The sequence below is a fragment of the Rhinopithecus roxellana genome, chromosome 9 (assembly GCF_007565055.1).
Source record: "Rhinopithecus roxellana isolate Shanxi Qingling chromosome 9, ASM756505v1, whole genome shotgun sequence".
Taxonomy (NCBI): Eukaryota; Metazoa; Chordata; class Mammalia; order Primates; family Cercopithecidae; genus Rhinopithecus; species Rhinopithecus roxellana.
Window position 1 is genome coordinate 7,194,070 of NC_044557.1, and position 22,690 is coordinate 7,216,759.

Genomic DNA, 22,690 nt, shown 5'->3' on the forward strand with positions numbered 1-22,690 from the left:
TATTGTTCATGTTTGCCCTATTGGCAAGGTAGCCCAGCAAACAAGATTTTATCAAGAATTTGTTTATATCTTGAGATAGATCATACTGGCCCCCAATTTTTAAAGTTTTGATTTTCAGGTATAGATTTAGTGTGCCTGTCATATTAATTAAATACTCTTTCAGTGGAATGTTGTCTTTTGCCCTTAGAGTGGTCTTTTCATTTGTCTCACTTGGGATCTGAATCTCCAAAATTGCATAGGCTGAAAAATCTTAGAAATGATAACAACTATCAGTGTATATTTTCTGTTTCATTGTGTGCTTATAGCATTGCACATTGATGATGCTCAATATATTTGTATATTTGTTTATTATTTTCATTTGAAAAACATGTAACCACAGTATATAGTTTGGGGAGGAAAGAGAAAAAATTGTCTATAACCTTGCTGTTCAACTTCCGTTATAATTTTAGTATATACCCTTTGGTATTTTTATATGCATTATTATTTTTTATTTTTGAGATGGAGTCTCGCTCTGTTGCCCAGGCTGGAGTGCAGTGGCATGATCTTGGCTTACTGCAACCCCTGCCTCCCAGGTTCAAGCAATTCTCCTGCCTCAACCTCCCGAGTGGCTGGGATTACAAGCATCTGCCACCAGGCCCAGCTAATTTTTGTAGTTTTAGTAGAGATGGGGTTTTACCATTTTGGCCAGGCTGGTCTCGAACTCCTGACCTCAAGTGATTCAACCACCTCGGCCTCCCAAAGTTCTGAGATTACAGGCGTGAGCTTGTCGCACCCAGCCTTTTATATGCGTTTTCAACATTGCCATAATCACAGTGTACATAAAATTGTGTGTCTTGATTTTTCCCTTTAAATAACCTTATTGATGCGTCAGATTATTATATTGTATATGGTGTGGTATTTATTCAGTTCAACTCAAGCGTTTATATGCTTGATACCATTCAAAGAAAATATACAGTGCCTTGGCTCTCCAATAATAGAATACCATAATTATGAAGCTTACAGTGACATTTTTATTTCATGGATATATCTCGTGGCATCTCCTTTCCCTCTCAGAAGCAGGAACAGTGGCGTGGGGGAAGGGCTGCTCCTTCTGGGGTCAGGGGAGGCCTCTCTTACATTTGACATTTGAGCAGGCACCTGAATGCAGGGAGGAGGGAGCTGTGCAGCTGTGGGGGAAGATTCTTCCTGCAGAGGGATCCTCAGGTACAAAAGCCCTGAAGTGAGAATGTGCCTGGTCTTTCCAAGGGATTGCAAGGGGACAGTGACACCAGGGCATCATGAGGGAGGGGAGAGGAGCTGAGGCCAGTGAGCTGCAAGGAGGCCTGAAGGGTCTTCCTGACCCTGGTGGGGCCTCTAGCTTTTCCTCCTAGTGAGATGGGATAGTGGCATCGTGATAGGATTGCCTCATTCTCCAGGCTTCTGTGTTCCTCTCTGGGGCCTATCAGTTCCGGCCTTGGTCACCCACCAGATAAGTGACCTCTCACCAGGCCTGTAAACTCTACCAGACACATGCATGATAACATACTGTGCTCACTGCTTATGCATAAATGTGGAGGTGGGTCGTTGGCCACACCCAGTGGTATCATGGACTCAGATTTGGTTATTGCTGTTCCAGGAAACTGGGCACATTCCACATATTTGAAAAACTATGCAACTAAATTTCTCATTTCTTAATCTTTTGCTCATTTGAGGCAATTGTTCCTCACTGAAAATAATGATCAAATATGTTTTTCCAATTGCATAAAACAATGTAACCTAGTAAGGATTACTATTAGTCTGTAGTTATTAAGCATGCTTCAACTCCTGACAGTTCTAGAAACCAGGTTTTTTTGTTGTTTTTGGTTGGGGGTGGTTATCCTAATTATAATCTTCCTTGAATTGCTTTATGCTTAGGTCCGTCACATGCCAAAGTTAGATCCCATTAGCAGGCTTAAAACATTTATTTCTGAAAGAACAAACTGTTACAGGTTGCTGAGTATAATTGATTTCTTTTGTTTCCTTTCTGCTACAGGAGGAGACATCACAGCTTTCCCAGATCAGGAAGAAAAATATGGAATGTGTTTTACCGCTGACTGAACACAACCAAATGAACTGTCCTGACAGTAGTTTGCAAACCAGCAGCTAGCAGTTTGTCCAGCCTCTAACATTGTCCAGCACTTTCCAGAGCAAACTCACTGTTTACAAGAACTCTTGGCCTTACGAAGTTTATAACCTCAAGCTTTGTTTATTTAAAATATTCCTGCAAAAGAAAAGTACCCGGCACCCACTTTCCAAAATGGCCATGGATGAGTATTTGTGGATGGTCATTTTGGGTTTCATCATAGCTTTCATCTTGGCCTTTTCTGTTGGTGCAAACGATGTTGCCAACTCCTTTGGTACGGCCGTGGGCTCTGGTGTGGTGACCTTGAGGCAGGCGTGCATTTTAGCTTCAATATTTGAAACCACCGGCTCCGTATTACTAGGAGCCAAAGTAGGAGAAACCATTCGCAAAGGTATCATTGACGTGAACCTGTACAACGAGACGGTGGAGATGCTCATGGCTGGGGAAGTTAGTGCCATGGTTGGTGAGTAGCTTCTTCTCTACGCCGATGGGACATCCGCCCACTGACCCGCTTCCCTACAGTACTTTGCCCATATCCATAAATGTGATTTTTGCTTTGGCTTTTCAAAAACTGGTTGGATGTTTCATATTTACTTTCTTATTTTTGCTTTCTGCATATTAATTTATGATTTTTAAAGTGTTTAAATATCAGGCAACCATTTATTTTCTCAACTTTTGAGCAAACTTGGTTGCTAAAATAGATTTCAGCCAAGTGAATAATTTTCAGAAAGTATAGAAAAAGATCTTTGTAGAACAGCGCTTTATTATTTTAGAGTTCTTTGAAAGTTGTCTAAGTTTCCAGGAAGGTTGATTTAGATTTTTTTCTTAAGGTTTTTCATCAATTAGGAGGCAATGTTTTGAAAACTTGGATGTCAAAAATAATATTTATTAGTCTAACTTTTATATTCACAGTTTAAGTTCTAAAGAAGTTACCGAATAAATCTTAAGTGTGTGTGTTTCAAGAAATTCTGGTCTCTTACATTATTTGTCATCCTTTTGTCGACTTTCGTTTTAATTTTCTGATTCTACCTCTGGGAGCTCCCTTTGGTATGTTTGTTTTGTTTTCTGGCCAAAAAATAATGTGCGTGTTGCCTGGTGATAGCATGACCTTTTAGTGCAGTTTCAAGTTGTCTAGATGAAGTGTGGAGGTGCATGAACTGTGTGAATAAGCAGAGTGGCTGGTTGGACAGAGTGATTTCCCCATGGCCTAGGCGGACACAGATCCTAGCCCTGTGGGTCCTCCCATTACTGCCCTCGCTACGACAGAAAAGAACCTTCCGGGCAGGCATGTGTTAAGTGCAGCTGACAGGATTCTTTCTCTGCTTGCCTCTAGGTAGAGATGACGGCACAACAGACAGCTGATGTATACGGGTAATTTGGTTAGGGAGAAGAGGGTTAGAGAGGAATTCTACCACCTTCTGCTTTCAACAGGACATATCCTCTTGTAGGAAGAGTCCTGCAGCAGGAGGTAAGATGCTGGTGTACTGAGAATACAGCCACATTCCATGATTCCCGAGTTCTTTATTTTGTCACTTACATTTTATCTTTTTTTTTCTTTTTCTTTTTCTTTTTATTGAGACAGAGTCTTGCTCTGTGGCCCAGGCTGGAGTTCAATGGCGTGATCTCCGCTCACTACAACCTCTGCCTCCCGGGTTCAAGCTATTTTCTCACCTCAGCCTTCGGAGTAGCTGAGACTACAGGTGCCCGCCACCACACCTGGCTAATTTTTGTATTTTTAGTAGAGACAGGGTTTCACCATGTTGGCCAGGCTAGCGTTGAACTCCTGAACTCAAGCAATCTACCCACCTTTGCCTCCCAAAGTGCTAGGATTATAGGCGTGAGCCACCATACCTGGCCTGTCACTTGCATTTCTTAAACACCCAGAATTTAGAGATTATTGACCAAGTTTACAATGGCCCAATCTCATTTTGTTCCGAAGGCGTTTGATCAGAAGCAGCCTGGTATACTAAGGAATTCCATATTTACCAAGCACTGTAGGCCGGTAACACATGCCAAGGAGCTCCTACTTCTCAACTTGATGCTTTGTGTTGTAAAGATGTCAGGTTCAACTTTGGGAGGCCCCCAAGATGGGCAGACCACTTGATCCCCGGAGTTTGAGACCAGCCTGGGCAACACAGGGAGACCCTGTCTCTACAAAAAAAATTAAAAAATTAGCTGGGCTTGCTGGCACGTGCCTATAGTCCTAGCTGCTTGGGAGGCTGAGGTGGGAGGATTGCTTGAGCCCAGGAGATTGAGGCTGCAGTGAGCTGTGATTGTGCCACTGCACTCCAGCGTGGGCGACACAGCCAGACCCTGTCTCAAAAGAAAAAAAAATCAGGTTCAAGATCACTTTTATTCCAACAACTATAGTCATTATTGAATTTTACTTGCCTTCACGGAACATATGTATATCTCAGCATAGTCAGATATAATGGAAATTTACCTTAGAAAAATAACCGTTATTTGTAAAATTCACCATTTTAGTTGTGATAGATATCTAAGATTTAATTCCATCAAGCGGAAATTAAGATTTTTCTAGTCAGGAAAATCTGACTAGATGTGTTGAAAGTGTGGGACAAATCAAGAAAAACACTGACAAAATTAAATCTTTTTCTTTTTCTTTTCTTTTTTTTTTTTTTTTTTTTTTTGAGACGGAGTCTCGCTCTGTCACCCAGGCTGGAGTGCTATGGCCGGATCTCAGCTCACTGCAAGCTCCGCCTCCCGGGTTCACGCCATTCTCCTGCCTCAGCCTCCCGGGTAGCTGGGACTACAGGCGCCGCCACATCGCCCGGCTAGTTTTTTGTATTTTTTAGTAGAGACGGGGTTTCACCGTGTTAGCCAGGATGGTCTCGATCTCCTGACCTCGTGATCCGCCCGTCTCGGCCTCCCAAAGTGCTGGGATTACAGGCTTGAGCCACCGTGCCCGGCCCCTTTTTCTTTTGTTGAGATGGAATCTCACTCTGTTGCCCAGGCTGGAATATAATGGCGCTATCTTGGCTCACCTGCAACCTCCGCCTCCCTGGTTCAAGCAATTCTCCTGTCTCAGCCTCCTGAGTAGCTGGGATTACAGGCACCCACCACCACAACCAGCTAATTTTTATATTTTTGGTAGAGACGGGGTTTCACCATGTTGGTCAGGCTGGTCTCGAACTCCTAATCTCGTGATCTTCCCACCTCAGCCTCCGAGGGTGCTGGGATTACAGGCGTGAGCCACCAGGCCTGGCCACAAAGTTAAATCTTAACTAAGTTTTTTTCCTTTTGATCGATAAACTTTAGAGGCATGGTGCTGCTTATTAAAGAAATTTGTTAGGGAGGCCACGCTGAAGACCTCCGTGTGACTGGAGGGTTCATGAACAGGGCCTCATCTGCTGACTCTTCCTGCGGACAGGATAACTTTTTTCACTTCTCCGTTCCCCACCCCTGCCGTTTGGCTCTTTACTGAAAGAATGAAGGATACTTACCTCAACTAGAATTTGGGTTTACCAAAGCAATTTGGGGTTTTGCTTGAATAACTTGATTTTGTTTGCTTTGGTTTTTAAACTTTTTTTGTTGTTGTTACATGGTTAAATGAATCTCAAAGCCTATTTTGTTGGGAATTTGTGTGAGTTACGTAGATTCGTAAAATCGGGGTCTTTGCCTTGGGAGCTATAAATTTAAGGTGGTGGTGTAATTACCATTGGCCAAAACCACAGCTGATTCTGTCCAGATGCCTGAATTCTCCAGTCTTCTGCTTCTAAATCCAACAGTCCTTTTTTCTTCTCCCTCTCTCCCCCTGTCCTTAATTCTATTCTGTTTGATTCTTTTGTTTTCTCTTTTAGTCACTTCTCCCCAAGGCCCTGAGCATCTGTGCTTTCTGACAGAGTTGTGTTGGAGTTAAGGTGATTGGGTAGAAATTATTGCTGCCAGCAAAACGTCCTGAACAAGTCATCATGTGGGACTAGCTCAGCCCTAAAGCAGTAGTCTGTCCATTTTGTAGGAAACCAGCAATGGTTCCAAAAGTCTGATAATTCAAAAGTCTGCATCTTTTTGTGGAAAGACCCACACTAGCACAGATGAGCCAGCTCCTCGAACCCCTTAAGAAGCACACAGCCCTCTTCCAGCTCCCTCTGCCCAGCCACACTCTGCCACCTCACCCCTGCCCGGCAACCTCCCTGGAGCCTGAGCCTTTGCTCTGCCGTTTCTTTCCTTTGCACCGGAATGGTGGCCTCTGAGATGCCCATCTCCCCACTTTCCCTAGGTCGTGTCTTGCACTCTTATCCCATGCTTCATCTCTTTCCTCTGTCAGATGCCATTATCTTACGTTAAAGTATCTTTTTCCCTCTGTTCTTCCTGACACTAAGGTGATCCTATTTATCTTCAGACACCCCTGAGGCTAAAATGCTATCACCTACTCCCAGGCCCTCTTGCAGGTATTTCCTGGCCCCACCAGGCCCTCCCTCAGCTGCCCCCTCTCTCCTCCCCTCCCTGCTGTCCTCACAGGTGGTCCCATTGCTCCCTACCTTTCTTTACAAACTCTCCTGCTCCAGGATATATTTGTAAAGTCAGCCACAGAAAATAGAGCAGGTTTCAGGAAGGACAAATCTTACGGTCTGAATTCAACTGGGTAGGTTGATATCATTGTCTCACATCATGAGATTATTTCAATTGTAAGAATCTAGGCCAGGCGCGGTGGCTCATGCCTGTAATCCCAGCACTTTGGGAGGCCAAGGCGGGTGGATCACAAGGTCAGGAGATCCAGACCATCTTGGCTAACACGGTGAAGCCCCATCTCTACTAGCTGGGCATGGTGGCGGGTACCTGTAGTCTCAGCTACTCGGGAGGCTGAGGCAGGAGAATGGCGTGAACCCAGGAGGCAGAGCTTGCAGTGAGCCAAGATCGCACCACTGCACTCCAGCCTGGGTGACAGAGTGGGACTCCGAACCAAAGAAAAAAAAAAAAGAATATAAACCATATCATGTATTTTCTAAGCTATGAATCTGTGCTGTGAAACGTGCTCCAAACCCTGGCTCTCTTTTTAAAACCACTAGTCCCTGAGGAGCCCAGGGCTCAGATGTGGAAGAGGCTTAAGGACGTGTCCGCGGGTAGGCCTGGCGCTGCCATGGAGCCTAATATGGGTTTGGCAGCACCAGGCTGGCCCCTTCTCCTCCCAAAGCACGCCTTAGGGATTGACACAGGATCACAGCCAGCCTCAGCTCAAAGGTCAGCACGCCTAGCACTCATGGGAGCAGCTGTGTGTGTTGCTTCATAAACTGAGTCCTGCACAGCCATAAATGATCCTTCTGCAACTCAGATGCCTTTGAAGGAAATACCAGGGGTTCCCTGAAAAGTGCTGCTGCTGCCAGGCAACCAGGTTTCCAGAATTAACATTCGGGATTAATAACGTGCCCAGCTTATCAGCCAGGCCCTTTGTTCCCCTACAGTTCCATGGGAGCTTTTCAACAACTGCTTCTGAAAGTGATCTCTCCCGGCTGATGCTTTTAATACTCACTACAAAATCTGATCTGCTTATGAAAATATCTGAAGTGAACTGTAGCCTAGAAAAACATTAAACCTAGAAAAGAGTTGGTGAAATTGAGGTAAAAGGACACAAAGCCAACACTAATGAGAACCTCTTAACAATGAGGAATCAGACATACAAATAAAAGGTCCAACATTCTGGGCAGGATCTGAGAGCAGATGCCCAAATTTGGGTTAAATATCATAGTTATTTCTCATAGGAGAGGCACCATCAAAAAGCAGTGTGGGCTAGGTGCAGTAACTCACTGCATCCAGTGAGCCTGTCATCCCAGCACTTTGGGAGGCCATGGCGGGAGAATGGCTTGAGCCCAGGAGTTCAAGACCAGCCAGGGCAACATAGCAAGACCCCTGTCTCTGCAAACAATTTTAAAAATTAGCTGAGTGTGGCAGCTCATGCCTGTAATCCCAGGGCTTTGAGAAGCTGAAGCAGGAGGATTGCTTAAGGCCAGGAGTTCAAAACCAGCCTGGGTAACATAGCAAGATCCTGTCTCTGCAAAAAATTTAAAAATTAGCCAGGTGTGGTGATACACACTTGTAATCTCAGCTACTTGGGAGGTTGAGACAGTAGGATCATTTGACTCCAGGAGTTTAAGGCTGCAGTGAGCCATGATCGTGCCACTGTACTCCAGCCTGGGCAAGAGTGAGACCCTGTCTCTACAAAAGAAAAAAAGAAAAGAAAAAAGCAACATGGTATTATACTGTCTTATATAGATAATATAACCTAGCCAATATCTAGTCCTTTTCATTATGTGACTGTAAGGCATAACTACAACAAAATCTTTTCCCAATATATTGCCTTTCTTGTCTTTCTGTGTTCATTCGAGACTTTAATCTGTTGCTTGGTTTTGGCCAAACTTCACCCCAGAACTAGTTCATCCGCAGCACCCTCACTGAAAAGTGACAAGGGCAGTCAGTGTGTAGCACCAGGAGATGTGCCTTTAAATGCATAATCTGGCCGGACATGGTGTCTTACGCCTGTTATCCCAGCACTTTGGGAGGCCAAGGCGGGTAGATTACTTGAGGTTAGGAGTTCGAGACCAGTCTGGCTAACATAGTGAAACCCCATCTTTACTAAAAATACAAAAATTAGCCAGATGGACTTGCTTGAACCCAGGAGACAGAGGTTGCAGTGAGCTGAGATCAGGCCACTGCACTCCAGCCTGGGCAACAGAGCAGGACTGGCTTCAAAAAATAAATAAATAAATAAATAAATAAATAAATAAATAAATAAATAAATAACCAACATCCCTGTCCCTTCTGTGTTGAGGAAGGGAGAAGCATTCCTTTAACTGAAGTTAATTGAATGATTTTTGTCCAGGCTGTAGCACTTTGTAAAGAAACAATTCACAGAAAATTAAACTCTGAAAGATGTTGTTATGGAGAACATTTCGATTTCTTCCCTTGGTGTCTGCACCTTTGTACTCTGTATCTGATGGGTTTTTGTCCTTCAATCTGTAGGTTCCGCTGTGTGGCAGCTGATCGCTTCCTTCCTGAGGCTTCCAATCTCAGGAACGCACTGCATTGTGGGTTCTACTATAGGATTCTCGCTGGTCGCAATCGGTACCAAAGGTGTGCAGTGGATGGAGCTTGTCAAGATTGGTAACTGGCATTTTATTTTACCCTTAAGTAGGAAAGTTTACATTTTCTAGAGTAAGTTTTATGTTTTCTTACAAGTTACTTTTTTTTTTTTTCTGACCCAGAGTCTCACTCTGTTGCCAGGCTGGAGTGCAGTGGTGCAATTTCAGCTTACTGCAATCTCCACTTCCCGGGTTCAAGCCATTCTCCTGCCTCAGCCTCCTGAGTATCTGGGACTACAGGCGTGTGCCACCACACCTGCTAATTTTTGTATTTTTAGTAGAGACGGTGTTTCACCATGTTGGCCAGGATGGTCTTGATCTCTTGACCTCATGCCTGCCTCAGCCTCCCAAAGCTCTGGGATTACAGGCGTGAGCCATCGCACCCAGCCACAAGTTAATTTTATATATTTTTCTTCAAATGTTAAGGTTTAAAAGACCTAGATGGGCCAGACGCGGTGGCTCATGCCTATAATCCCAGCACTTTGGGAGGCCAAGGTGGGCAGATCACCTGAGGTCAGGAGTTCACGACCAGCCTGGCCAACATGGTTTAACCCCATCTCTACAAAAATACAAAAATTAGCCGGGCATGATGGCAGGTGCCTACTCGGGAGGCTGAGGCAGGAGAATCACTTTAACCTGGGAGGCAGAGTTTGCAGTGAGCCGAGATCGAGTCACTGCACTCTAGCCTGGGCAACACAGCAAGACTCCATCTCAGAAAAAAAAAAAAAAAAAAGACGTAGATGGTGTGGGTAATGCATTTTCCCTTAAAATTCCTGTTTTTTTTGTTTTGTTTTGTTTTGTTTTGTTTTGTTTTGTTTTGTAGAGATGGAGTCTTGCTCTGTCACCCAGGCTGGAGTACTAGAGTGCAGTGACGCAATCTCGGCTCACTGCAATCTCCGCCTCCTGAGTTCAAGCAATTCTCCTGCCTCAGCCTCCTGAGTAGCTAGGATTACAGGCACGTGCTGCCACGCCCAGCTAATTTCTTTTGCATTTTAGTACAGACGGGGTTTCATCGTGTTGCCCAGGCTGGTCTTGAACTCCTGAGCTCAGGCAATCCACCTGCCTCCAAAAGTGCTGGGATTACAGGCGTGAGCCACCGCGCCTGGCCAAAATTCCTGTTAATAGAGATAGTGAACTATTATGTGCTGGACAGTTGTTTAACTCTACTCTTTTGAAATGTTACCTTGTCATCCAGCTTTGGAAATCACCCTCTGTTCTTCCCAGGCAGGTAAGAAATGTATTAGACTTAAGTCAATCTGTAGGTCAGAGAAAGACTGGGCACAGGTGAGGAAGATGCCTGGAATCCAGGAGTTCATAGTCTTGGGGAAGCCTCAAAGTGAGCCCCATGATATGTCCCTGCATTCAACAGATCATCCAGGCCAGGCGCAGTGGCTCAGGCCTGTAATTCCAACACTTTGGGAGACCAAGGCAGGAGGATTACTTTAACCCAGGAGTTCAAGACCAGCCTGAGCAACATAGCAAGACCCCATCTTTACAAAAAAATAAAAATAAAAAAGGAAATTAGCCTGGTGTGATGGTGCACACTTGTAGCCCAGCTACTCAGGAGGCTGAGGTGGGAGGATCACTTGTGCCTCGGAGGTTGAGGCTGCAGTGAGCCATGATTATGCCACGTACTCCAGCCCCTGGGTGACAGAGCAAGACCCTGTCTCAAAACAAGAAAAAAAAAAAAGAGGTCATCCAGCCTGCCCTTTGGGAAGAAACACTCTGCCAAGTGTCCTCTCTACCTTGTAAGCCTGCCTGGCAGGGACCAGACGTAAACCCACACCCATTCTCAGGTGTCTAACAAGTTAGTGCCTGGCTCGGCTTTTAGCAAGAGGTAAATCCATTCAGCTCCACAAATACCAACCCACCCATCGTGAACGGTGCTCTTTCACTCCATTTCCATATTCTGGCTTACTCAGTTTTTTACAAGAATCATGATGGCCTTAGGAGTCCTGGGTCAAACGGGATCCCTGAGCTGCCAGGCAGGAGCACAGACCACAAGGAAACCCACCTTCCATCCCAGGCTTCTAGAACAGTGGTTCTCAACTCTGGCTGCACTTTAGAATGACCTAGGAAGCGATTTAAAAATGCCAATGCCCATACCCCATTCCCAGCCTTTTAAATCAGAATTCTGGGGGTCCAGCCAGAGCCAAACTAGTTTTTTAAAATGCCACAGATGGTTCCACTGTGCAGCCAGAGGCGGGAACTACTTGGCTAGAGGCTAAAAGTTTCAGAGTTCCAGCAGTTAGATGGCAGGAATGAAAGTACCTGGCTGGCCTTGGCAAAGGAAATGGAAGTTGACCCAGCTTTTAAATAACCCTTACTGTTGGAACAGCGACCGAGTCTCCATATGTGCTGATAAGAAGGGCAGGCAGAAAGACTCCATGGGAGGCAGAACTCAGGATGCTGTCTTCTGAGGCCCGAACTTGGGGCAGGGGTTTCTTGACCCTGCACTGGCAGTGTGGTCAGTGGTGTGTGACTGTGTATTGGTGTCTGAGTGTGGCCATAAATGCGTGAAGGTCAGCTCTGCCAAGTCACAGGGCTCATTAGGTTCTGAATTAAAGGTAAATAATTCTGGAAATATTTATGATTGTATGTAATACATTTTGTTTATCATTGTGTTCTATGAATAGGACCATAATTGTGGATGAATTTGAACATTCATTAGATTTTTTTTTTAATTATTCAGTTGCTTCTTGGTTTATATCTCCACTGTTGTCTGGTTTCATGTCTGGCCTGCTGTTTGTACTCATCAGAATTTTCATCTTAAAAAAGGTAAGTGGGGCTGCTACGTTGAATTAAATCTTAGGAACTAATTTTGGCTCTGCTCGGTAGAAATTAATAATGAGAGGGGTGAGAGGAATAATTGTATTCATACATTGTTAAGGAACAGCACCCTGCAGTTAGCATCGGATGTTATTATAAATAGCCAGAAAGAGCCAAGGTAAATTACCCAGAGATTCCCCCAGAAACAAGCACTGTAAATAGTGTTTCTTGGCTCTGTACTTTAATTCATTAATCAACACTCCCAGAAATTGTGCTGAGACCTCAAAAAGGAAAGGTAATTATTTTCTGAATGTTAAGCAGAATAGAATGAGATAGTGGTAAGATTTTGAAACTGTCATTAAAAAACAGCTGGAGAATTTCCTTACCCAAATGTGAAGATGTTTTCCTTTTTTTTTTTTTTTTTTTTTTTAATGGATAGAACAAGACTGAAACACTGACTCAATTTGAGGAAAGGATAAAAAGAAGGAAATACACCTATTGGGTACATCTTGTCTAAAAAAAAATTAGTGCTTACTGAGATCAGTGTTCTAGACACAAATGTGGCTATCTTTTTTTGTTTGGCAGTCACAAGGTTGCTGCAGTGTTTGATAACCATCGAGTGCACTCTTTCTTTGCAGGCAGGGACATACCCTCCAGGCTATACCTTGCTTGGAAGCTAGCGCAGCCCTTTTCTCGCAGCCTTGCTTGGCCGTCTATTGAAGGGTCCATTCTCTCAGAGAGCACAAACTTGCCCTCACCGTTTCTCACGCTTGCTTCTCCTGGGACCAGGCACACTCATATTCACATCTTAAAGGCACACCCCTCTGTAGCCTGCCAGCCTTCATGCCTCCCCTCCTGTCTCTGGAATCCGTGCTCACCTGGCAAGCCCTACTCAGCCCTTAGGTGTCACTTCCGAGGAAGCTGCTCCTCTCCTCCCCTCCCCCAGATTCGCTTGGTCCCCTCTCTTTTGAGCTCTGGCCACAGTCCACCTTCCCATCACGGCACTTAGCATATCATATGGTGCTTCATTTCTTGCTTAGTTGCCTGTTCACTATTTGACTGTAAGATCTCTGAGAGCAGAAACCATGACCGCCCTGGCCACTTCTGTATTCCAGGGCCTAGTACTGTGCTTAGCACTTACAGCACTTGGTAAATATTTAGGAGGAGGGAATAACATGCTTGGATGAGTGGCAGATGATAGAGGGATGGATAGGTGGATAGGAGGGAGGGAGAGAGAGAAAGGAAGTAGGGGGAAGAAAGGAGACAGGTCAAACAAGAAGTCTGTCAATGAGTTTCGAGAATAAGTTATTTTAGGCCAGGCGCGGTGGATCACTTGAGGTCAGGAGTTCGAGACCAGCCTGGCAAATATAGCGAAACCCCATCTCTACTAAAAAATACAAAAAGTTAGCCCGGAATGGTGGCTCATGCCTGTAGTCCCAGCTACTTGGGAGGCAGAGACATGAGAATCGCTTGAATGCTGGAGGCGGAGGTTGCAGTGAGCCAAGATCGCACCACTGCACTCCAGTCTGGGTGACAGAGTGAGACTGTGTCTCAAGAGGAAAAAAAAAGATATTTGAGAAAACATACGGTGATTTAATTGAAAACACAGACTCGGGGTTGTCCACCTGCAGAAGTTATTGGTTGGGAATCTGTCTTTAGCAACTGTTGTCCCTAAGAAAACAATGCTGTGGAAACCAGAGGCCACAGGAATTGAGCCTCCCAGCATTTTGTTTTCAGTTCCTCCTGGGTTCTTTTCATGTGATATGTCACAGATGATCATAACTGGCTGTGTCACTCATGCCAGGCTCCAGCTCATTAATCTTGGTGTTTGCCACATGGCTGCCTCCCCTGCCTGGTCTGGTGTGACACTCCCACACTTGAGTCTCATTCTGCCCTGCTCTTGCTGCATCATGCCTCACTGCATTCAACTTGAGCCTCTTGACAAGTGCTCTTGGCTCCTTGAGACATTCCAGAACAGCTCCTTGATGGGCTGTGCTGTTCTGCAAACATACTTGACTTCCAGGTATGTTTGCATTTGGCAGTAGCAGTCTTTGAGATGCTTATCCATACTTCTGCAGCTCTCATCAATTTTTAGACCTAATTTTCCTTTTATCATGGCAGGTAGCATGTTCATGTAAATGTGGCCTTCGTGGTTATTAGAAGTTAGTCCCTTTTTGAATTATTTGAGCCACATCTGTGTGCCAGTGCTACATTGATGGGAGTTCCTGGCCCATATTTTTACTTCAAAATTCTCTGTAGATCTGCTAAAAACTCTAAATGTCTCATATTCTCTTAAATGTTATTTAACTGAAAACATGCACAGTACCATTCTTGTGGAACTTACTAGATTTAGGGAATGTTGTAGCAGAAGCCTAAAGTAGTAAATAAATGTCAAATGGCAAATAAGTTATTTGACAAGGAACCGCAGTTCTTTTTAACTTCTAATAGTTGAAGGTTAAATACCATACCTTGTGAAAAGATTCGGAAATCCATAGCACATGGTAACATAGCTAAGATGCGTTGTGTAATAGAGTATTGTAAAATCTCATGAAGTAATCTGACTCTCTTAGAGGATGCTTGGAGGTTGGAATCTCAAATTATTTGTTGAGTGTAGCCAGTTAGGGCCAAACCTGGATTTGGCTGTAGTGAGCACAACAGGTTTTGAGGAAGGAGATGCTGAGCTCTGGGCTTTGGTCCTCCAGAACCGGCTTGACCCAACAGTTCTTTTCTGTTTCCAAGTGTGACATCAGCTCATGTGATTCCAGTGCTTTAATGTGTCTACTGGCCACAACAGTGGGCTCTTTGACATTGCATTTGTGTGGGAGAGATGGCCCCAGCCAATGCCATTTCTGTAGAAGTGGAGCAGATCATAGGCAGTAACAACGCCCATCCTTTTGGCCACACGGGTTTGGGAAGAGTTTCTTGTAACGGTGTTTTGTATCATTTTGTCTGTGTTGGCTCCAAGTGCTGCTGGGATCCTGACCTCCCGCTCTGTCTCCTTGTCCCACAGGAAGACCCTGTTCCCAACGGTCTCCGGGCACTCCCAGTATTCTATGCTGCTACCATAGCAATCAATGTCTTTTCCATCATGTACACAGGAGCACCAGGTAAGGATCGTTGCAAGCACACTCCAGAGGCAAAGTGCATTGTATTCTAACATTATCAGTTTATTTGGTGCTGGCATTGTTGGCTGACAGTAAAAAGCATTACTCATGGTCATTATGGAATAGATGCTGGAGGTGTTGGCTGATAGTAAAATGCATTACTCATGGTCATTATAGAATAGTAAAAAGAGTGGTAAATGCATTTACTTGTCTTAGTTAAATACCCAAGAGATATGTAGAGTACAAAGGCAGCAGACTTTCAAGTTAGAAAAAAAAATTAAATCCCCACTCTGCCGTTTACGCAGCCGTGTTGCCCCCACAGCTTACTCAGCCACTCTGAGCCTCAGAACCTGATCTAATCCCACATGCCTGCAGGGTTGTGCCAGGGTCAGGAGAGGGTATGGAGCACCTGGGGCCACGCCTGGCACCCAGTGAGTGGGACAGTCCACACAACAGCAATGCCCAGTGGAGCTCTAAAGGCATCCACAGCACAGAGCACAGCCCCCTGGAAATATCAGACCAGTTAATCCAGAGACTAGAAGCCGTGCTTTGTTTTTTTAGATACCAAAGCCAATGATGCTTTTCTTTGCTGAATTACTCCTTTTCTTGTCATTCTCATGGGTTTTGTTGTTGTTGTTTATGTTTGTTTGTTTGTTTTCGAGACGGAGTCTCGCTCTGTCACCCAGGCTGGAGTGCATTGGCGCGATCTTGGCAAACTGCAACCTCCGCCTCCCAGGTTCAAGCAATTCTCCTGCCTCAGCCTCCTGAGTAGCTGGGATTACAGGCGCCCACCACCACACCTGGCTAATTTTTGTATTTTTAGTAGAGACAGGGTTTCACAATGTTGGCCAGGCTGGTCTCGAACTCCTGACCTTGTGATCTGCCCGCCTTGACCTCCCAAAGTGCTGGGATTACAGGCGTGAGCCACTGCGCCCAGCCGCTTTTGTTTTTTGTATAAAGGTTCAGAGGGTTTTTGTGGAGGGGGTTAAAAATTATTTATTTATTTTTATTTATTTATTTATTTTGAGATGGAGTCTCGCTCTGTCACCCGGGCTGGAGTGCAGTGGCGCGATCTCGGCTCACTGCAACCTTCGCCTCCCAGGTTCACACCATTCTCCTGCCTTAGCCTCCTAAGCAGCTGGGATTACAGGCGCCCGCCACCAATTTTTTGTATTTTTAGTAGAGACGGGGTTTCACCATGTTAGCCAGGATGGTCTCGATCTCCTGACCTCGTGATCCACCCACCTTGGCCTCCCAAAGTGCTGGGATTTCAGACGTGAGCCACTGTGCCCGGATTTTTTTTTTTTTTTTCTGTATTGTTCAGGCTGGAGTACAGTGGTGCAGTCATAGCCCACGGCAGCTTCGACCTCATGGGCCGAAGCAATCCTCCCACCTCAGCTCCCTGAGTAGCCGGGACCACAGGTGTGCACCACCACACCCAGCTAATTTTGTATTTTTTGTAGAGATGGGGACTCTATATTGCCCAGGCTGGCATCGAACTCCTGGCCTCAAGTAATCCTCCTGCCTCAGCTTCCCAAAGTGCTGGGATTACAGGTGTGAGCCATACTGCACCTGGCCTAGTTCTTTTCTTTTAGACCTTGAATAGGAAAAGGAATAAACTTATGTATGGTATTCTTATTTGCACCCATTTCAGCACTGATGAGCTACTAGCATTCTGTTAAATATTTCTGTACATGTTTGCTGGAGAATATTCCTCTTCTATTTGTGAGATGCACCTCCTACAGCCAGATTGTGGGATCTGTGGTGACAATAGATGGGTTAGTTTGTGCTAGTTTTCATCTTGTTAATGTCCTTTATGGATGAAGATTCGGTTATTGGCCATATTTGACAGAAAAGCCTCCCTCTCTGTGTTTTAAAGATGAAATTTCTGCTAACTGACATGTCTTATCATAATTGAAAAGTAGCCTCTTCCAAAATAGTGGAAATCCTTATTACTTTCTCAAACTAGGACTTCTCAATGTAATGTTCCTCAGATTTTATTACACGTATCTAATTATATTTTGTATGTTTCAGTACTGCAAATAAATTATTTCTAAATGATTCTAACATTATATAACCTTTTACTGTGGCATCTGTGCAGCATTCAGAACATTGATTGTAAAGGCTTAAATACTCAGCTGGGCATAGTGGCCACACCTGTAATCTCAACACTTTGGGAGGCCGAGGTGTGTGGATCACAAGGTCAAGAGATCAAGACCATCCTGGCCAACATGGTGAAACCCCATCCCTACTAAAAATACAAAAACTAGCTGAGCGTGATGGTACGCACTTGTAGTCCCAGCTACTTGGGAGGCTGAGGCAGGAGAATTGCTTGAACCTGGGAGGCGGAGGTTGCAGTGAGCCAAGATTGCACCACTGTACTCCAGCCTGGGTGACAGAGTGAGACTCTGTCTCAAAAAAAAAGGGTTTAAATACTCTCTGTGGGGCTTCCAGACTTTGGCTGATTTGAGGATGAGGGAAGGGGGAGCGCCAGAGCTGCTTTAGGTTCTAGGAAAGCAGGAAGCAAAGGTTGGAGGGATGAGGAGAGCAGGAGGAAGGTGAAATCCCAGTCATAGGTAACAGCAACCTGCTGCCCCTTTAGGTTTGATAATTCATGGACTGAGAAGTGTGTCACAGCTTTTTGAAGTGTGGGCCCCAGGATAAATTAAAAAAAAAATTTTTTTTATTGTACTTCAAGTTCTAGGGTACATGTGCACAACGTGCAGGTTTGTTACATATATGTACTTGTGCCATGTTCGTGTGCTGCACCCATCAACTTGTAAGTGAGGAGGCCAGGCGCAGTGACTCGTGCCTGTAATCCCCACTGTTGGGGAGGCTGAGAAAGGTGGACCACTTGAACCAGGTCAAGATTTCTAAAGCAGTGTGGCCAACATGGTGAAACCCCGTCTCTAGTAAAAATGCAAAAATTGGCTGGGCATGGTGGCGGGCGCCTGTAGTCCCCGCTACCTGGGAGGCTGAGGCAGGAGAATCACTTGAACCTGGGAGGTGGAGATTGCAGTGAGCCGAGATCCCGCCACTGCACTCCAGCCTCATCGACAAAGCAAGACTCCATCTCAAAAACAAAACAAAACAAAACAATTTTTTTTAAGTGAGTGACAGAGAAAAACCCAGTTCCAAACCATGGACCCATGGAGTTAAGTGCACCACCTAGCGTGTGAATCCCTCAAACATCTCATAGTGCCAGGCACTTGGAAGGCCTGGAGCGCTGGTTTGGAAGTGAACTGTATAGGGGGAGATATCTTAGTCCTTGTTTTTTTTGTTTTTTTTTTTTTTGAGATGAACGCTTGCACTGTCGCCCAGGCTGGAGTGCAATGGCGCAATCTCAGCTCACTGCAACCTCTGCCTCCCGGGTTCAAGCGATTATCTTGCTTCAGCCTTCCGAGTAGCTGGGATTACAGCACCGCAACTGGCTAATCTTTTGCATTTTTAGTAGATGGGATTTTACTACGTTGGCCAGGCTGGTCTCGAACTCCTGACCTCGTGATCCGCCTGCCTCGGCCCCTCAAAGCAGGATTACAGACGTGAGCCACCGTGCCTGGCCCCTTGTTCTTATTTTATATGGGCTCTTAGAGCTCAAATTAGCTGAACAGAAAGCAAAGCCTCCTGCAATCACCAGACACCTCCCAGGTTGTTGACTTAAGAGACTGAGCCAGTGAAAGCTGAGGACGCCTTCTGTGGTGCCAAGTCCTGAACATGGGAATTGGCATTGATATGGATGGGGTTTTTTCATTTCTGTGTTTTATTTTTTCCACCCTCTATTCTTCTTGCTTCCTGTTTCTTCCAACTGTCAGAAGAAGACAATTATGATTTTTAATAAAAGTCTGACTTTTTCTATACATGGCCTTTTTTTTTTCATCTCTTCTTTTCCCCATCTTTTGGCTGCAGTTGGCACATTCGCTAAAAATATCATCTTACTGGGAGAGTAAATTATCTTAGGGAAAATTAAACTGTGTGATGAATGAGACTCTAAAAACAATATAAATACTAATATAAATACTTCATAGGGTTGTTGTGAGAAATAAATAATGTAAGTGTATTGAACTGAGCTTTATGTGGATTAATCCTTTTAGTCCTCCCAACTACTCTTGGTGATTGGCAATACAAATAACCTCATTTTACAGGTGGGAAACTGAGGCAAGGCAATGCTGAGTACCCAAGGTCCTGTAACTAGTAGGATGCAGAACCAGAATTTGAACCACACCTCCAGTCCTGAGCCCTGGGGTCTTAGATGTGACATTATACAGATACGGGAGGTAGTTTAAAACACCACGTATAATACCTGGTATGTAATGTTGCACTTAATGACAATAAAAATTGCATCAACCTTAACAAATTCGTTTTTTTGGGGGGACAGAGTGTCGCTCTGTCACCCAGGATGGAGTGCAGTGGTGCAATCTTGGCTCACTACAAGCTCCGCCTCCCGGGTTCATGCCATTCTCCTGCCTCAGCCTCCCGAGTAGCTGGGACTACAGGCACCCGCCACCACGCCTGGCTAATTTTTTGTATTTTTAGTAGGGATGGGGTTTACCGTGTTAGCCAGGATGGTCTCGAACTCCTGACCTCATGATCCGCCCGCCTCGGCCTCCCAAAGTGCTGGGATTACAGCTGTGAGCCACTGCGCCCGATCTTAACAAATTCTTTCTCTTCTCTTAACTCTCTTTAAAATGTCTTCTGGTATATTTGGGAACCTGGCACGTGCTGTCTCTTCGCTCGCTCGCATTCTCTCTCTCTCTCTCCACCCCCTTCTCTCTCTCTCTCTCTCTCTCTCTCTCTCTCTCTCTCTCTCTCTCTCTCTATATATATATATATATATATATATATAAAATTATTATTTTTTTTTTAGACAGAGTCTTGCTCTGTCTCCCAGGCTGGAGTGCAGTGGTGCGATCTCAGCTCACTGCAAGCTCTGTCTCCTGGGTTCAGGGATTCTCCTGCCTCAGCCTCCCAAGTAGCTGGGACTATAGATGCACGCCACCGCACCTGGCTAATTTTTGTGTTTTTGGTAGAGACGGGGTTTCACCATGTTGGCCAAGCTAGTCTCAAACCCCTAACCTCAGGTGATCCGCCCATCTTGGCCTCCCAAAGTGCTGGGATTATAGGCGTGTGTCACCATGCCCAGCTATTTTTGTATATATTTAATATACTAGTTAGTGTGAAGAAGCAGCCACCTTCTTAATTAGGAGTATAAAAATTCTGGGCTGGTCATGGTGGTTAACACCTGTAATTCCAGCACTTAAGAAGGCTGAGGAGGGAGCATCAATTGAGGCCAGGTGTTCAAGACCAGCCTTGGCAACATAGCAAGACCCCATCTCTACAAAAATAACAAGAATAATAATAAAAATTGTGAAATCTGTATAAGGGAGTAAAGGCTGTCATGAACTATGATCGTGGCCCTGCACTCAAGCCAGAAGACAGAGTGAGGCCCTGTCTCAAAAAAAAAAAAAGTCTGTATACGGATCTTGAAGTTCATTATTCCCTCGAAGCACAAGCAGTATTCCTAGTCATAAAGTTAGCGTTAGGTTCTGTAGTTGGGTGACTGTTCTGTCAGGAATGTGACATCCCTCCCCTCCCTAAGTCTTATTCCTAATTATAAAGTAAGGCCAGGAGTGGCACCTCCGATCAAGGGACACTATACCCCTGAGATAATGGAGGCAGGGTACCTGGCACAGGGCCCAGTACATCATCAGTGCTTCACACAGTCATTGTCCCTCCCTCTCCTCGGAGATTGGCCCTAGGACCTCCATAGATACCAAAATCAAGCTGGGCATGGTGGCTCACGCCTGTAATCCCAGCACTTTTGGGAGGCTGAGGTGGGTGGATCGTCGGAGGTCAGGAGTTCGAGACCAGGTTGGCCAACATGGCAAAAGCCCATCTCTACTAAAAATACAAAAATTAGCTTGGCATAGTGGCATGTGCCTGTAATCCCAGCTACTTGGGAGGCTGAGGCAGGAGAATCACTTGAACCTGAGAGGTGGAGGTTGCAGTGAGCCGTGATGGCACCACTGTACTCCAGCCTGGGCAATAGAGTAAGACTCTGTCTCAAAAACAAAACAAAACAAAACAAAAAAAGTTGATACCATCTGCAATATATATATATTTTTAATATCATATATATGTATGTGTATATATTTATATATGATATTAACACATACATATATATTTTTTTTTACTTATAGAGCAAATTAGGAAATCACATTTTTTAAATTTTATTTTCTCAACTAAGTTGTTTCAGGATTCCTGTTACATAGGTGGCCCCTCTAATGCTTTGAACATCTTGATCTATCTAGAGCAAAAGACAAAGCTCAGTTTATAAGGCAGGATATTAGAGCAGTTCTGCAAAGGAGGTAATCTCTGTGTGTGCACACACATGAGTGTGAATGTTTACTGTGAGAAGATATTCACAGTATATTGTTATATGACAAAAGCATAGTATAGTTTATAGTGGGATTCTGCTTCTGTTTAATAAAAGGAGAAGAGAAAAATAAATATTTGACATGGTGTCCGTGCCTACCTAGAAAATGCCTGGAAAGATACACACCAAATAGTTCTTACTGTCTCCCTGGGAAATAAGTTGAAGAGGGGAGGATGATGAGGAAGGTTCATATTTGTCCATCATACACTTCTGTAGGTACTGCTGATATTTTTACGCTACGCATAGATTATTTATAATGAAGACAGAGAATCTGTGCATTGAGTCACTGAGAAGGAAGGTTGTAGGGAGGAGATGATGGGTCATGGTATAAGGAAACTGATATGGACTAAAGCCTTATCGGTCCCATATAAGTTTTATTTGTTTATAGATCCTTAGTCATGAGTGTTAGATGTGAAAAACAAGAAGTACAACAAGGCAATAACAATGGAGACTTAGCTTGTATAAAAAGTTCTATGTACTTCTCCCTAAATGGCTTGAATATTCATCTCATCTTTTGGGAATGTGGAATAGAATTGTAAAGATGCTTGAGGTTAGAGCTAAATCACTATTCATCGTATCTTTGCTGCTCCGCAAATGAAAGGCGCTTGACATGAAAGGCCATTTAGTGGCTAGAGCCAAGAATGGAGACACAGAGCTCCCGGCGCTGGTTCCTGGCAGCCACTTTTGGCTGAGTGAACATGAGCCACTGAGGCTGTGCCCCACTATGTCCACCTGCAGGGGGAAATGACAGCTGTATCTTACTGCCTGCTGAAGGCATGATTGTTTGGAAACAATTTGAGATCCGTACCAGAAAGACAATTTAATAGAAAGTATTTTAGTAAAAAACCTTGTTGTGTAGAAGCCAGTCTTGACTTTTTAGGAGAAAAACCGTTTGCCTTGGATATGCATTGATTCAGGTGCTGTCCTGTGCTGAATCTTTGTATTTAATTGTTTTTTATCTACAAAACTGGATTTTATATACTTAGTACAGTTTGGAGATGTGTAACACAGGTAACTGTCAGTTTACGTTTTTCACATGCAAGCCTTAAAAGTAAATCCTTGTGCTTGTCTGATTCTCTGCTAAATCACCAAACTGCTGGAATACTTCAGTAAGATCCTGTCCCCATTCTGCTCCCCTTCTCACTACTGTGAACAGCTCCCCCTGTTTTCCCAAGTTCCTTCTCTCTTC

The 22,690-nt window shown here is 44.5% G+C and overlaps 1 protein-coding gene across 5 annotated transcripts in view; it reads left to right on the top strand.

The window, feature by feature from the left end:
* The window catches only part of SLC20A2 (solute carrier family 20 member 2), a 129,492-nt gene that overhangs the window by 67,606 nt on the left and 39,196 nt on the right, over positions 1 to 22,690 (top strand). For 4 of the 5 annotated variants that reach the window (XM_010368020.2, XM_010368021.2, XM_010368019.2 and 1 more), the window contains exons 2-5: positions 2,012 to 2,564; positions 9,077 to 9,217; positions 11,888 to 11,973; positions 14,975 to 15,071. In XM_010368020.2, the coding sequence (XP_010366322.1) occupies positions 2,276 to 2,564; positions 9,077 to 9,217; positions 11,888 to 11,973; positions 14,975 to 15,071 (613 nt within the window). In that variant the 5' untranslated portion in view covers positions 2,012 to 2,275. Of the gene's footprint in view, positions 1 to 2,011; positions 2,565 to 3,434; positions 3,570 to 9,076; positions 9,218 to 11,887; positions 11,974 to 14,974; positions 15,072 to 22,690 lie in introns of all 5 variants that reach the window. The other variant, XM_030938281.1, reaches the window with a different exon arrangement.